The following is a 17,100-nucleotide window of genomic DNA, read 5'->3' as shown; positions in this document are numbered from 1 at the left end:
TCTATTACCCGGGAATGGTGGGGTGCTACACTAGAGCAGTGGTTCTCAGCAGGGAGCAGTTTTGACCCCCAGTGGACAATTGGCAGTGTCTGGTGACATTTTTTGTTGTCACAACGAGGGCAGGAAGCCTAGGTACCTAGTGGGCAGAGGCCAGAGATTCTGCTAAACATCCTGCAATGTACACGACAGGGCCCCTTCCCACCTCCACAAGTGAAGAATTATCTGGCCCAAAATGTCAGTAGTGCCAAGGAGAAACTCTGGACGAGATGATCTCTAGTCTTGAAAAGACTTTATGTCACACCCTAAATGACATTGTGGGCTTTTTTACAATGTGTGTTAATGACTTCAGTGTCAGTGTTACTTCCTCAACCAGATGGTGAATTCTTGGAGGACAGAGACCATGGCTCAAGGGCACTAGCACCGGATCCCTCAGGGTTTTAGGCTGTCAGGAAGATGTAGAAGATGCTCTCAGAGTTTTCTCATGAGCTTCTGCTAGAATTTCTTGCCAATTAGACTCTATTACAATATATCTTAACAAAAACAAAACAAAAAAAGAGAGCCAGACAGACACAGAATTTCTTAGAATGGCTTATACAACCACCCCAGTTTTCAGCCCACGCCTCATTACATGCCTAAACCCTGGGATCAGCTGAGAAAATGTTGAGAGAAATCATTAAACTTCAAGGTTATGGGCAGGCATGTGTCAGCTTTCTCTTTAGCCTGGAGTAAGGAATCCATGAACCGCGTTTCCTAAATCCATAAATGAAGCCTGGGAAAACCCCACACCAGAATTCATTAGGAAGAAAAACTCTGATAGATTTCTCTCTTAAATGCAGCACCCCTCAGCAGGTCACATGTTTCTACTTGTGGGGGTCCAGAGCAAGAGGACAAATGGAGGTCCACAAATCCACAAACCATGTGTTTAAATATCTTATAACTTTAAAGCTAGCTAGCAAATTGTTCAATGTTCTAGTCTCCTATCTTGAAAAAGCTTATCTTCATAATGGCCTGGAAGGTAAAGTTGAATTGAGAATTTCCATACTCCTTACATCACCATGCTGGAATACGGTGATTGTGGAGAGAACTGGCCCCAGACCTCCCCTGATCCTATACTCATGACATACGGCCTGCCCCTTCCTTCTCTCCCCTGGCTCTGCTTCATCCTTTGAGAGGCCTGATAAGGACATTCCAGCCAACATATCCAAGTTCCAATCACACCTCTTGGATGCTCACCACCTATTCAGTCTACCCTGGGGAGGATAGACCTGGGGAAGAGGCCTGCAGGCTCTAGAAACAGATTTGGGACCTTTGGGGCAAGGAGTTCCTATATACCCAGGGTCTAGGAAAAAGGTGTGAGCATGGTGGACACATCCACTTGGCCTCACAGACTCCTTACCTGAGAGGAAGGGAGGGACCAGGGAAGAGTCAGAGTGGGGCCCTCTTAGAGTGGCAGCCCAGCAGGATGCCCCTCTTATCAGATCTAAGGGCAAAACTGCGTCCCAGAGTAGCAGCAGCTACATGATATGCCCTGGGCCTTCTGGAGACCGACCCCCACCCTTACCTCCACCACATGCAGATGGACAGGAACCTCAAGACCCTCTTTTTAAAAGAGATATAACTCATATGCTCATAATTTATCCACCCATTTAAAGTGTAAAATCCAGTGGCTTTTAGTATATTCAGAGTTGTGCAACCATCAACACAATCAATTTTAGAACATTTTATCATCCCAAAGGAAACCCTGAACCTTAGCTGTCACCTCCCAATCCCTCCTGCCCTAGGCAACCACCAAGGTTTCTGTCCTATAGATTTGCCTATTCTGGACATTTCATATAAAAGGAATTATACAATCTTTGGTCCTTTGTGATTGGCTTCTTCCATTTAGTGGAATGTTTTCATGGTTCAAGCATATGTAAGTGCTTCATCCCTTTTTATTGCCAAATAATATTCTACTGTATGGATATTCTTCATTTTAGTTATCCACCCATCAGCTGATGGACATTAGGGTTGCTTCCAGACCTTTCCCAATCTTTTCATGGGCCCCCTTCTGGGCGCAGCACTCTGTAACGTTGGTCGTGCGTGGCATATGCTTGTCTGTGGAGTTTCCCACTGGGCGCCCCCTCAGTCGGGCCATGGGGCCACCTCCCTTAGCACTGTCATCAATGGCTCCACCCCCATGTGCCAGAGCAGGGCTGTTTTCCCTCAAGAAGTGGGGAGATGGCTCCCTTTTCTGTTGAAGGGCACATGAGAGAACTCCACTTCTTCGCATGTCTCCCAGACACCCTTGTTGAGTTTCATCCCTGCGGCTTCCTCCATAGGACAGGCTGGGAGCAGATGCCATGATGCCTCCTCTATTAGTCATTGCTGAGCCCACGTTCCAACTCCTGTAATTGTCTCTCTTTAGCCAAATGGGAAAGCCCTTGCGTGATTTAGAACTCTTGGTTCCAAGTGACAGAAACCCAATTCCAATCAAATGAAAAACTTTAAGATATCTTATTTTAGGTGGATCCAGGGGCTCAAATCATGCCAACAAGGGCTCATTTTCTCCTCTCCCTCCCTATCTGTGCCTTCTCTTCTTTTTCTAGCTCTGCTTTTCTCTCTACTGGTTTTATTCTCAGGCAGGCTTTATGCAAGTGGAACACAATGGCCACCAGCAGCTCTGGACATATATTCTATCAGCTTAGTACCCAGTGGAAAGACAGTTTACTTTCCCAAGAGCTCCAGCAAAAGTCCTAGTTCTGAGACTCATTGGTCCGGCTTGGATCATGTGACAAAACATGAACCAAGTATTTTTGCCAAAAGATGGGATGCTCTACTTGGTCAGGTCTGCGTCTTAGGCCCACCCTTGACTGGAAAGTCAGCCCACCTGCACCTCATAGGCAGATACTGAGGAATAAGGCATTCCCCAAAAGAAAATCAAGGGAAAATGAATGCTGGACACATCCAGCAGACGTCACAGAACCATCCTATGACCCGGCCTGTCTGGGGTCTGACCTACGAGTTTATCACCCATGTCCAGATATGCCTGAACCTGAGTAGTGAACTTTCCTAGGCTGCAATTGAGATCCCTGCTACATGTGATAAACTACTTTCTTATTAGTTTCTAGAAATTGATATTCAAGATATTACCTTTCCTAATGATGGTTAGTAATTGAACACAAACAAATCCTTAGTTTAAGAAATTTGCCCTAATGGTAGAATTATGGTGGAACACAGAAAAAAAAGGTTTTTTTAAAGATTTTTTATTGATTTTTAGAGAGAGGGGAAGGGAGAGGGAGAGAGAGAAAGAGAAATATTCAGTTGGCTGCCTCCTGCACACCCCCTACTGGGAATTGAATTGGCAGCCTTTTGGGGGCAGGGGACATCGCCCAACCAACTGGGCCACGCCAGCCAGGGCTGGAGAAAATATTTTTGAATTCAAGAGGCCTTTCCTGACCCAGAGGTTCCCATCCAGCCCACCCATGTTTGAGATGGAAGTGTCTTTGATATGATTCCGTAGTAATTTATGCATGCCAGGGATGAGCCAAGCCAGGTGGGGAGGCTTTAGGGGGCCAGGGAGTCCTGAAAGGTGCCCGGTGGAGAGGAGAGGGCTGGCTGTGGACGGCAGCACAGTGTAACTCTCCTGGGGGATCCTCCCTCGCTCTTTCCTCCTTTCCCTATTCCTCTGTTGCCATGGCAACCGATGATGCTTCCTCCTCCCGGTCCCCTCTCTGGCTGTCCCTGGTCCCCAGGCCCCACTGCTCTGTCTGGCCAACCTCACAGAGCTTCTGCCAGCCCCTTTCTACATTAACGCCGCCGGGGCACCCAGCTCTGCCCTCCACCCCAGCACTCTCTCTCTCCTCATTTCTGTGCTCCCAGGCCCCATCTTTAATCCCAGTGCAGGCTTGAGCTAAATTCCCATCTTTCTTCAAGAAGTTGTGTAGAAAAATTAGATTTTTGCCACTCTAACCTGATTTGAAATGCATTAAGAGGTCTATCTGTCTCTTAAAACACCTCAAGGTGAGGCAATTTGTGAAGAGAAGAGTCCCTTACTGCTGCTTCTGTGCCGAAACCCTGGGCTAGAGAGAATCACATTCTATTCTTGTCCTAGGAGTGTGTTCTGTTTCAAGAAATCCCTCAGCAGGTCTCTGAGTGAAACAGACTCTATCATAAGGGAAATCATATCTCAAGTTCAGAGATTGTGAGCCGGTGGACCCACAGTCTTTTGTTAGGTACGGAGAGTTGCTGTGAAACTGAACCAGCAGTTGAAAATCAGCAGGTATCACATAAAAAGATTCGATTCCTGGCTGCCCTTGAAACCTGTACGTGAGGCCTGCATCCTCACATGGTCAAGATGGGCAGGAGGGAGGGGAATAGGGGCTGCTGCTTTCACATCGGCTCTTCCTTTCCTGTTAGCCACACCTGGCCAGTGTCCCTCTTCTACCTGCCCCTCTGGGCCCTCCTGGCATCCCAGTCTCGGACCCCGGCCATAACCCATCTGTTTTGAGCATTGGGCTTGCCCTGCAGTGTGTAGTTTGCTTAGGGCAGTCATCTGAATTTAGCTTGGTATCTGAGGGCAGGTGAGCTTTGTATAACTTTAACTCTGCTTCCAATCAAAGCACATCATTTTCTAGGAACCCTCTGGGGCAACTCTGATACCAGGAGCCTTTGTGCATGTGAGGATACAGAGATTGAGCAGAAGTGAAAGTCAGTGAGCGTGACTGTAAGATTTCTCTCTGGGCCCAACCATCTTCCTCTTCTTATACCTGCCATAGTATCCTGGTGTCCACAGAGAGAGCTAGGTATGGCTGATTCAAGAGGGAAGACCCCCAGGCCAGCTACCGACCCACTCACCTGACTTGAGGGACAAAGTAGAAGATGCTGGGTGGGGTCCAGAGGAAGGTCTCCAGGGCTTTGAGTGTGGATCTCCCGCGTGCTTCTCAAGAAAATGGCAGGGGGATGAAACAGGTCGGGTCAGTACGTGAGGACTTACATCCTTGCCCCCCCGAAAGGCATTTCCCTCCACAGCTTTTGGTGGGAGGCAGTGAGAGATAATGGGTAGAATAAAAGGGTAGGGTTTTAAGTCAAGCACCTTTGAATCTGCTACCGCTAGGTGTGCAGGTAGAGAGACACACAGTGGGGCTGCACAATACCATTTGAAATACAGCAACAGGACCCTTCACATGTTATCAAAGCAGCTCTGAATCTTCATCCACAAACCCAAATAGACAAGACACATATTTCTTTGTTTAAAGCATTTAAAAAATATATATTTTGATTTCAGAGAGAGGAAGGGAGAGGGAAAGAGAGAGAGAAACGTCCATGAAAGTCATTGATCAGCTGCCTCCTGCACGCCCCCTACTGGGGATTGAGCCCGAAACCTGGGCATGTGCCCTGACTGGGAATTGAACCCACCATCTCCTGATTCATGAGTCAATGCTCAACAACTGAACCGCGCCAGCTGGGCTTTGTTTTCTTTAAATCAACTTTCAGCTCCTTGCCACACCCGGTCTCTGCCACCTTCCAGCTAAGGAAGCTCAGGCTGCTCTCGAACCTCTCATAGTCTGCTTTCTCCGCTGCAAAGTTAGGGCAGTACTGGTGCTCCTTAGGGGGGTGGGTGGGGTGGGGGTGGGACGGGGGATGGAATGAGGGGCCAAAGTGCATGGACAGATGAAATATGCAGGAGGTTTTGTGTGCTCCCTTCTCCCCTCTCCAGGAGGCCTTCAGAGCACCTCAGCTCACAGCGCCTTGATCAGGTTGCCTGTTGCATCCTTTTGTTTATTGGATTGTTCATTCATTTATTCCTCAAGCACTGATGCAGCCCCCATCACTGGGTGCTCCCTGCAGCCAGTTGGGGAAGCTCGGGGACCCCCACCCCAGCCTCCCCACCTCCTCAGCCCAAAGCTGCCTTGCTCAGCACTCTCTGCCCAGCTTCCTGGCGGCTGGCTTCCAAGGCCTGCTTTCCATCCCAGGCCCTTACAAAGGCCCCTTTGATGAAAAGTTTGAGGCAAAGCGACTGTGTCATTTGATACAAATGAGGCTCATGGGGGTACAAGTTGAGCTTTATTCTTCTGTTTTTTTATTTCTATCTCAGAGCAAAATGATCAGCTGAATGGGGCCAGGGGCAGAAGCCAGGAGGGAGGGGAGCCTCGGAGGAGCTGGGGAGCTTGAGGCTTGTTAATTAGCCCCGTGATTAGCAGCTGCAAGCCCGGCGTGACCCGCACGCCGAGAGGTGCCTCCGGCTGTCAGCTGCTGCTTCCAGAGCTGGGTGAACCAGGCCCGCTTTCCCTGGGACGAAGCCTTGCATCCTCCGGCCCTGGGTGTACTCCAGGGGTCCCCACCCCCTTTCAAAAGGTACAACCCCTGCTCCCCTCCCTCCCGCGGATGGGTGTCCAAGGACATAGTCTCTCAGGTGGCATTTGAGAGGCACCACAAAAGCCCCTTACCTCAGGGGGTCTCCTTCATATACCCCCAAGGCTGGCCTCATGGGCTGACCACCAGGGCAGTGGCACCAGGCCCCACGCTCAGGGGGACCCCTGCGATCAGAGGGACCCCTGTGCTGGGGGGATGCCCAAGCTCAGAGGAACCCTGCATTCAGGGAGGGGCCACACTTGGTTCCAGGCTCTGCTGTCATCACCCTGAAATTCTCCATATTTTTGAACACCTGCATTACCCTTTGGCACTGGGCCCCACAAATTCTGGAGCTGGTCCTTACACCTTCCCCGCTCATCGCTTACTAACACCTGTCATTTGTATAACCCTGCATTTACCTGCACCCCCTTATCATATTCACCTGTCACCACAGCCCTGTGAGGCGGTAACATCCACTTGTGGCTGAGGAGAAGGTCATTTGTGGGGATTTGTCCCATGACCCCAGGCCCTTTGATGCCACCCCTTTGTTCCCCTTGAGGAACAAAAATGCCACATGTACAACCCCTCCTACTGACTCGTAGGAAATTTGCAAGTCCAAAGCAGATTCTCCACTTTGCTCTTAGAAGCCGACCAAGCCCTCTGAGGGTGCTTAATAAATACTGACTAATGAACCTGCAGCTGCTGCTCCTCTGGCTAATTAAGTCTAAATAAGTCACAGACTTTAAATTATGCAACAAGGCTTGGCCAAAACAGCTTAAAAATGCGGGAGCCCCAGCTTTTCTGCTCTGCCCTGTGGAAAAATCCCATCTTTTAATCATGCTTAACCTTCCTGAAGGAACAGTGGCGGCCTTTAAATAATGAATGAACGTATATTAGCAAGATTTTCCCAAAGCTGCACACATCAGAAGTGGACCAAAAAGGGGACAGAGGCACAGGCAGGCCCGGGGGGATTCCCGAAGTTTCCGGTGAGTCCTGGAGTGCTGGGACAAATCGTTTGGTTCCTTAGAAGCCCAGAGCAAGGACTCTGAAGGCACAGAGGGAGGCCAAATACACTGCCACGCTGGGCTGCATTCAATGCTGATGGAGGCTCCCATAGTTCTTCCAGGGGTGACGAGCTCAGTTAGCCTCTCTTCTTGCTTCCACATCTGTAGCCTCCCTCCCCCAGAACCCTGGAGCCAAGAGCAATGTCTTCACAGCAAGGCATAGGTAGAACCGAGTCACACCACCTAGAGCCCAGGGCTTCCCAGACTTTCTGAGATGCCCCAGGCAATGCGGATGCAGCTGGTCCTCAGACCGCATGTTGAGTAGCAAGGATTTGGGTTTTGTAATGTGGCTGCCCAGTGCAACCAATGGGGCACTTTAAAGGCTACCAACACCCCTGGACACCATCGCAAGTCAATGAAATCCAACCCTAGGCATTGCTTCCTTTTAAATTTTTAAAAAACGGAGTTAGAGTCTAGAAAACTTAGAGGTCACTCAAATGAAGCCTAGAAAGCTTAACCAACTTGCTGCAGTCAGTCATCTGCTAAAGTGGGATTAGAAACATACATAGCAGGGACGTGGCCTCTGGAACCAAGCCTGCTCCCTCTCCCCTCGGGCGGACCTCAGCAGTCTCCAGGACCCTAGTCTTGTCCTTGACATCCATGTGATTCCATTTGGGGAGCAGGAAAGATGCTTCCATCTTTCCCTAAGCCTGCCTGAAAGTTTGCTCTGAGTGCTTGACTGTTTGGGTGAAAGCTGAGTGCAGTGTGCGGCTCTGTTACACACGCAGCCTTTAGGAGCTCGGTGTGAGGGGGCTGACAGACAAGCTGTCGAGCTGTCGGGAGCACTTCTTCCTGTGGGATCTGGGACTCAGAAGGCAGAGGGATCTAGGAGCAAGCTTGCCGCCTCTTGCATCCTTGCTGAGGGTACCCAGCACAGAGGAGCATGCCCTCCTAAGTCCTCAGGCACGGCTGCTGTCTGTCTGGCTGGGGTCAAGGGGCCTCAGGAAGAGGTCAGGAGGGTGAAGGCAGGACTCTTCTGGTCACACATCCAGGGAAAACCATGACCTTCCTGCTGTGGTATGTGAATGAGGTCTTAAGACAGAAGCGGGCCAGGCCCAGATTGGCTACAGCTGTGCTCCACCCAGTTGTCTCAGCCCCACCAGACTCTGGCTCGGCGCTCGGGAAGGGAGTGGGATCTGGGCCTAAAGAAAGCAGGGTACGTAGACACAGTCACTTATTTGGTATCCACCCCTCCCTCCCCCCATACTACCAGAATCTCAATTTTGTTCAATTCTGTAACAGTGTCCAGGCAAAAAAACCCCTACCATCTCAGATGCCCTGCAGCTAGGAGCAGCCACGTGACCAGTGTGGGCAATGAGATGTGCGTGGAAGTCTCTAGGTGAGTCTTCCTGAAAAGTGTTTAGAAGGTGGTCCCCTTTCTTTTCCCCCTCTACTGACTTAGAGTTGTGGACCTGATGCCTGGGGCTGCAGCAGCCATCTGGAGATCACGAGGCTGAAAGCCATAGGGCGAGGAAGATAGCAGCTGCGCGCTCAGGATGGTAGAGCAAAAGCAGCCTGCGTCCTCTAGGACTTCCTAGAGCAGTTTCATCAGTCTTGAGCTGCCTTACCTGGGACATCTTAGCACGTGAGAAACATAAGCCTTTGTTCTGTGGGGCCACTGTGGCTGGGCTTCTGTCCCAGCTGAATGCAATCCTCACACACAGGACCTTAGGAAGAGTGTCCCTGAATTGGAAATGGAGGGAACATTCAACAAAATGAAGAGACGCTCCAGGCCAGCACATGGTCCCCTGAGGGGGGGGAAAGGGGGCTTTCCCCTCCCTTTTGCGAGCAGTCACTCTTTCACTCTGCAGTTTTCTGGGATTCTCTGTTTCCCAAGGGACTGAGTTCATGTTCCTTAGACCAACATTCAGGCCTATAAAATTTGGTCCCAAATTAATTTTCCGGGCCTGTTGCCTTTTACACCATTCACTGGGGCAGGGATGAGCCCTCTTTTTTCCCTGGATACAGCCTATCCTCTCCCATCCTTATCTCAGGTCATGTGAGTTCTCCCTCTTCCTTTCCGCCTGTCCCAAGCTTACCTGCCCTTGTGGGCTACTCTTTCCAGAAGACTTCCCATTGCTCTGGGCTCCAGGGACTTCTCCGCCTTTGATCTCCTTCACCACTGACTGAGAGCATCTTCACGTTTTCATGTGTCTTGGCCTCATCTCCCCAGCAAAGCTGTGAGATCGTCTAAGGCAGGATTTTGGGAGCACAGGAGTGTAGAGAGATCATATACTTGGGAGTCAGACTTGAGATCTAATATGATTTGGGTATGTAACTGAACCTCTCTGAGTCTCAGTATCCTCCTCTGTGAAAGGGGGATACTATCATTTCTACCTCCCAGGGGTTGGGTGAAGACAGCCTCCACAGAGCATTTAGTGAAGCGCCTGGCACACTGGACGTGCTCAAGAAGTGCTTGTATGTTGACTTGTTGCCTGCTTGGTAACCCCTCCGTGGTGCCTTTTTCCTATCCTTTGAATCTCTCTCTACCTTGGTCTCTTCTTTCTGATTTTCTGTTTTGCACTTAAACTGGGAGACCTGCACCAGTTTGAGGAGTGACCCTGAACTGTTCTTATTCTCCTAGAAGAAAGATCTTAGGCTCCTGGCTTCAGTCTTCAATTACAGTAGGAGGCGTAGGGGGGCAATTAATTTCATGCCCATGGCTGAGGGGGTGAAATGAGGTGCTAATTTAACTGCTCAAGAGAGTTAACTAAGTCTTTCTCTGAAGACCTGTAAAGGAAATGGATGTATTAAAGCCCAGTTTTACCTGGCAACAGGCGATGGACTAAAGGACCTTATAGCACTTGGTGTTTTTTACAAACTCCCAATTCCATTGCTGTAACAAGGTAAACATCTGAGCCTTCTTTTTTTGACATCCTGATTTCCTTCTTTGGCCTCAGCCCCACCCCAGAAACTCAGGTCAAATAAGATGGTTGTGAAAAGTGACCCACAGCAAAAACCCTATCATTGAGCATTTAATGAGAAATGACCACTTTATTACTTCCAAGTAACCTGTCCCGTGGAGCTATCAATGGGGATGGATGTGCTGAGTTGGGCAGAAGGTGAGGAGTCACCGTAGGCTTAGATGGCAGGATAATATGCACCGATATTACATCCTGTGGAGGCTGTCATTTTTCATGTGTTTGCCACTGAGCGTCACTCCTAGCCCGAGACAGAAACTTACTCTTTTGTCCTCGTAAGGCAGAGCCCTGTGCCTGGGCAGAGCAGGGTTCCTCCAGGTCTCACTGCCCGCCCAGCCCCCGGCCTCATTCGGCCTGCTGCTTTGTCCCCAAGTCCCCAGGACCTTCCCAGCGGGGCCGGTGCAGCCGGCAGTGGGCCAGGGGGGTGTGCCATGGAGAAGGGGTGGGGTGGGGCTCGCGATGGGGGAGTTGAAGTTCTTTCCCTTGTTACATATGCACCAGGCAGCTTCATTTTGTGCCTCCTGCACGTCCTCTAGTGTCCAAAGTCTGCTCCTTTAGGCTGTGGCCGCTGTTTATTTGGGGTGGAGGGAAGGTGTGTGCAACTCTATAGCAGTCAACTGTTGATTTGCTGTTTCTCTCTCTCTCTCTCTCTCTCTCTGCGATTTGAAGGCTGGGCTGTGTGGCCTGTTATTTTTCTTGCTCTGGACCCAACCATGCATTCAGTTCCTCCTTCCCAATGCTCCCGCCCAGATTTTGCTACCCTGCTTCGCCCAGGCATGCATTGCTCAGTGATGGGGACACCCTTTGACAATCAGATCCTGATAGGCCTGACCTGGGCTCCCTGGAGCTTCAGCATCCCTCTTTGTTAACTGTGTGTGGCCTGAGGGTAGGCTCCAAGCCTGCATGACTCGCTGTACAGTCCTGCTCAGGCCCAGTGATACATGGACACTTACCAGTGGCCTGGTGATGCTATGATGACATGTTTGCAGAACTTGGGGAGTCTCAGGTCCTGTCTGTATCAGTTTCCTGTATTAGTGTTACTGCTATAACACATGGCTACAAACTTAGTGGCTCAGGGCAACTCGTGTATTCTCTTCCAGTTCTGGAGGTCAGAAGTCTGACATGGATGGGCAGGGATGCATTTCTCCTGAAGGTTCTAGGAGAGAACCCATCTTCTTACCTTTTGTAGCATCTAGAGGTTGCCTGCAGTCCTTGGCTCGTGTGTCCACATCACTGCAACATCTGCTTCCACGGTCACATCTCCTCTCCGATCCTTGCCTTCCTGTTTCCCTCTTATCGGCACCCTTGTGATTACATTGGGCTCACCTTGATAACCCAGGACCATCTCCCTATTTCAAGGTCCTTCACTTAATCACACCTCAAAGTCTCCTTTGCCATGTAAGATGTCCACTGAGACATGGACATCTTTAGAGGGCCCACCCCAAGCCTGCCACAGCTCCCCACCCCTCAGAGAACTATGAAAGCGAGTAGATGTGATAGATCCAGAGCCAGCCTGGTCATGGCATGATTTCTGTGATTCTGGAAAGGCTTTCTAAGCCCTTTCTTTCTACAGATGCTTCCCTAACCTGCTAACTTGTGAAATCATCCTCTTAGTGGACAGAGTGTCTCCACCCTCAGTGAGAACTCAGGCTCAGTACAAGACCTGAACATGTCATTCACACTAAGGTGTAAAAGGCTGACAGCAAGCGGTTTCTAACACCCAGATCTGATTGCAGGGAGGCAGCATGTAGGGGCAGGAGGCGCTGGGGAGGGAGGGGGCAGGACGGCTTGGGCTGACTTGGGTCATGTCCCAGTAACACTCTAGCAGGAAGGTTCCCAGGGATGGAGAGAACAAAGGCACTTAGAAGTATGACCATAATATTTTAATCAAACAGAGCAAAATGGCCGCGATGCAGAACAGGTAGTGCTTGGAGAAGAGAAAGATGATCATCTCCTTGGCGACATAGATTATGTGTATAAAGACGAAGCAGTACAGGAACATGGCAAACTGGTTCTGGGGGTGCAAGAGGTCCTGGAAGCCTCCTGAGAACTGTGGGGAGAGAAGAGAGTGGAGCTGGCAAAGCCAGGGAGCGGGTGCCAGGCAGCCCCGGGCTGCGGTCCTGCTCCTGCACCTCCCTGAACGGGACCCCCGCAGGCCTAAGGGAAGGCAAGTGTCCACCTCTCAGGATTACTAGGAGGGAGAGGCAAGAAATTCGAAATTCTTAGCAAGGTCACTGGCACATAGAGGGCACTTGTGGGCATTTACTTCCTGAGCCTGCTCTTGCCTCCTGACTCAGCCTTCCCGTCTCTGTGCCATCCTGCCTGAGTCACACAGGTAGGCAGTCTCCTGTCTCTGAGACCCCAGCTCTGGAGGCCAGGCCTCGGCATGTTCTCCCATGATTTGCCCGAACACTTAACAGCTTGTTTTCTGGACAGTAGCACAATGAGAGGGTATCCTTTGGGTACAAATGCCTGTTTCTGACTCTCTTGGTCCTGGCCCATGTCACATGGGGTCAGTCTGTGGTGCTCCAGCCCAGGATTTGGTCTCTCCCCTGGACAGGTGGTGAGAGCTGGGTGGTGGGGCCTCCCTGAGCCCTCGGGGTCTTGGGCGTAGGGGAAAGCAGCTTGTGTTGTCTGGCTGATTCTGCCTGTGTGTTGTTCTTTTCCAGAATCTATATAATTGAGGTTTGACAAAGCCCATTTTAGCATCGACATATAAGTAAGGCAAAAGCTGATACAATATTTTGATCTGTAGTTAAGATACCAGCCATAGTTTATTCTTTAAAATATCTTTTAAAATCATGCCACTTTTTTGGTAAGCAGGCAGATGGCAGGGAGTGTGTGATTCCTTAAACTAGCTAGAAACACACTCACAGAGGTATTTTTCAATAAAGTGAAATTTATCTACCCACCCATCCGCCCAGAAAAAGAGAGAGTGGGGAGGAAGTTTAAATATCAAGCCAGCTCTCCACCTTTCTGTAAAACTATTTTTAAACTATTTGTAAACCTTTTGTAAACTATTACTAGAGACTGGGGTTTTGGACCCAGCATTGCTGAAACCACTACATAAAATGCAAGGGCAACTAAATCCAACCAAGGGGAAGAAAATGACCCCAGGCATGCCCACTCTAGGAGGAAGGCTGGAGACCCGAGGAGGAAGCCGAGTGCTCTGGCGGGACGGAGGGCTGGACCGAGCTAGTGTTTTCCTGCAGGCGCCGTGTGGCCCTGGATCTGCGAACTTACCTTCCCGCCACCTTCTGTGGTCTGCATCAGTTTTCACTCCGAAATGCTGATGGGTAATACGTATGATTTTGATAACAAAACATGCATTTGTGAAACCTTTTAGACTTTAGAAAGCACTTTCGATGGTCTATCTTTTGAGTAGAAAGCAGATAGGACTCTACACCTCATCCAGCGAGGAGAAAGATTATCCAACCAAAAAGGGAAAGTAAATATGGTTAGGAGGAGCCAGTAACCCAAGGCGCAGTACCACATGTACCTGCTTTCAATACCAACTTATAAAAGATTTTATCCCAGGACACTGAGAATAAAACCACAAGTTTGGAAATGGAACTTATTTGTGAGATGTCAAAAATATCAGGAAATGTGCCAGAATCTTAGAGATGGGCAAATATTTTCTAGATTTTTTAAAAGAGGGGGTGAAAAAGATGGATTCTGGAAATCCCCATTCAATTAGCTTAACTTGGCTCAGGAAAAGCACTTAGTGTACAATTAAGGAGGTGTTTTGTGAGCAAGAAAAAAGTGATCATTGCTAAGAAGTCAGCGTGTGCTCTTTGAGAACAAATCATGCAAAATGAACCCCATTTTCTTAAAACAAGGGAGGAAAGCTACAGGTAGTGTAATGTCTTCATTCTGGGAAACCATCTGACAGTGTGTGTCTCAGACTGTTTTGGACAAAGTGGAGAAAGGCGAGCTGGGTAGCTGTAACCCGGGCGGTGATGAATGGAGCCTGTGGGGAGATCTTCAGTGGTGCTTCCTTTAGGTCAGACCCTCCCGGCGGTTATAGCAATGACTTGGACAAAGGCAGAAGGCAAGTTTCTCAGAACTGAGCATGACTCAGAGCTGGGAAGCGTAGCTCATACATTATATTCCAATAAAACTGAAAAATGATGAACGTTGCATTTGGGTCAAGGAGTGAATTGCATGAGTACATAAAAATGGGAATAGCTAACATTTATTGAGCGCTTACCTAAGGCGCCAGGCTCACCGCAGCGCGCCTCACAGGCGCTCTCGCACTGAAGCCTCACAGTGACCCTAGAGGTAGGCACTACCTTGCGGATGAGCAAGCCCGGGCTCCAAGGCGCTTAGTAACACGCCCAATGTCAGTGTCACACAGTTTCTATGCGGTGGAGCCAGGATTTTAACGTCCGATTTTAAAGCCCAGAGGACACTGCTCTAAACAATACCAACTGTCATTATTTAACGCTAACGACGGCCCAGTCGGTCACAGCTCGGCGCCCTTCACATCCCGTTTCATCGCGGGCAGGCCATCTCGTCCCCGTTTCGCACAGACCAGGGGAGAACGGTCCATCTCTTGCCAAGATGTCTAAGCCTCGGCTGACAACAAGGCAGAGTGACCCAGCAGAGTGCGCGCAGCCCTGGTCAGGGAGGCAATGGTTTTATCAAATCCCCTGGCCCGGCTGCAGGGGGATCCCGGGTCTAGCCCAAGCATCGCAGCTCTTAGAAGAGACGCAGGGGCATGGAGAGCGGTGGAAATGCAGCCACAGGGGATGCTGGAGACTGTCCCCGAGAAGGAAAGCCGGGGGCAGGTGGCGGACCAGGCGGAGCCCCTTTCAGGGCCGGCCCTCAGCGTGAGGCTCCAGGGCAGTGAGCGCCCGGCTCCGGGCCGGGCAGGATGCAGCGGTGAAGCCCGTGGGAGGGCTGCAAGGACGGAGGCCCCTCGCCCCGAGTCAGGCCCCGGCCCTCGGGCTGGGCCCGCGGGCCCCTCGGGCACCTACCAGGCGGGGCGGCGCCCGCTGCTGCAGCCGCTCCATGGCCGCCTCGTGCAGGCGCTGGCGCTCGTTCTCCTGGTGCAGGCACCTCAGCCGCGTGAGCTCGAACTCCATGCGCGCCTTCTCCAGCTCCATCTCGGCGCTGCGCGCGGGCCCTGGGGCCCCCTGGGCCAGGGGCCACTCTGTGAGTTCAGGTCCGTCGCCCGCCTGGCCCTTGGCGGTGGGGACAGCCTTGGGGGACAGCGACTTAGGCGCCCCTGAGAAGCCTCTGTCTTCACAAGTTTCCATCTCCTCCAGGTAGTCGTAGGAAGAGTCTGGCTTAGGGGACTCTGGCTCCTGAGGTGGGGCAAGGGGAAGTGGAGGGATGGTGAGGAGTCAGAATGGGGCCACCCAGCCCAGGGCACCCCCAGAGCCCCAGGCCGCAGTGGACCGCAGTGTTTGAAGGAGTGCTTGCTGTGAGCTGTAAAGATCTAGGCTGAGTTCTTTCTAGAAATGCACTTACACAGAGTTATCAGGACCTGAGTTAAGAAGAGGGAGAGGGCAAACTCGCACAAAGGAGTGAAACCCTACAGTTGAAAGAGGAGGCACTGCGGAGCTGAGGTAACTTCCCCAGCCCCTGCTCCACCCACTGCGGAGAAGAGCTAGACACCCAGTCCTCTGGGGGCTACAGTGGGAGGAAGAAACCCAGAGTCTGTGTTGAGAGAACCTGAATATACGGGGACCAACAAAAGGGCTATGGAGTAGCTGGATCCCATACAAGGAGGGAAGAAAGGGTCCCAAACGGGGAGGTAGATGGGAAAGACCACAGTCAGCTTCAGGTGGCTTCACAGTCTTATGCAGGGCTTCCTGGCTCCTGGTCACAGCTGGGTGCCGGCTGTGGGGATGGGGCGCACATCACCTGTTCTCCTTAGCAGCTCTCTGGAATTTCATCACACTCAGCTCCTATCATATGTCCTCACAGTACTCTCCCTCCCCCTGGGGGGACAGGCTGGGGCAGTGAAATGAGGCACCCCCTTACCAAAGCAGCCCTCAACTTCCCTTCAGACATGGGGTCATCAGGCACCATCTTGGGGATGGTTGGGCAGCTTTCTCCCGCCCCCCGGGCTTCCATCATCTCCCTGTCCTCTGTTGTCATCCTGAAAACCACAATGCTGCCAACTGGGGCCAAAGGACATCTTTTGAGGGACTAACATTTGGCCTCACCAGATTCCACAGCCTGGTCACCATCACAATCCCCTGTCCTCATAATCCACATTCTACCAGTTGCTAGGGCCCCTTTGACAGAGGGTGTAACACCTTCGAGGTGCCATGATTAAGAACTGCAGGCAGGGCCTTTGCCACCTCTAGAGACTGCTTTGAAAATGAGGATTCCAGAACTTTAAATCCAGAATTCCGTCATTCGAAACCTCCTCCCTTGGGGTCATGTGATTCTGGAGGCTAAGAAGTGGCACGATCTGCTATCTACAAGTAGGAAAGGCAGGAAAGCCATCTAAGTCCAAAGGCCTGATAACCAGGAGTGCTGCTGGTATAAGTCTCAGTCTAAGGCCGGGAGCAGACCAATATCTAGCTCAGATAGAACCAATTTAGCTTTCCTTCACCTTTTTTTTCCCCATGTGGGCCCTCGAAGAATTAGATGATGACCATCCACACTGTGTAGGGCAATCTGCTTTCCTCAGGCCACCAATTCAAATGCTGATCTCTTCCAGAAACACCCTCACAGACACACCCAGAAATAATGCTTAGCCAGATATTTGGGCATCTCATGGACCAGTCAAGTTGACACATTAACCATCACAGGCCTGGGACAGATTC

The 17,100-nt window shown here is 50.8% G+C and overlaps 1 protein-coding gene across 1 annotated transcript; it reads right to left on the bottom strand.

The window, feature by feature from the left end:
* Positions 1 to 12,176: 12,176 nt before the first annotated feature.
* On the bottom strand, positions 12,177 to 16,423 carry TMEM247 (transmembrane protein 247). The gene is made up of 3 exons (XM_016216966.2): positions 16,307 to 16,423; positions 15,295 to 15,624; positions 12,177 to 12,365 (listed from the first exon to the last, which is right to left on the bottom strand). The coding sequence occupies exons 1-3, from the start codon at positions 16,421 to 16,423 to the stop codon at positions 12,177 to 12,179; spliced, it is 636 nt and encodes a 211-aa protein (XP_016072452.2).
* Positions 16,424 to 17,100: the final 677 nt, after the last annotated feature.

Source organism: Miniopterus natalensis, chromosome 13 (assembly GCF_054644295.1).
Source record: "Miniopterus natalensis isolate mMinNat1 chromosome 13, mMinNat1.hap1, whole genome shotgun sequence".
NCBI classification, from domain to species: Eukaryota; Metazoa; Chordata; class Mammalia; order Chiroptera; family Miniopteridae; genus Miniopterus; species Miniopterus natalensis.
Note: the sequence above shows the minus strand (reverse complement) of the source record. Positions and strands in the feature narration are given on the sequence as shown.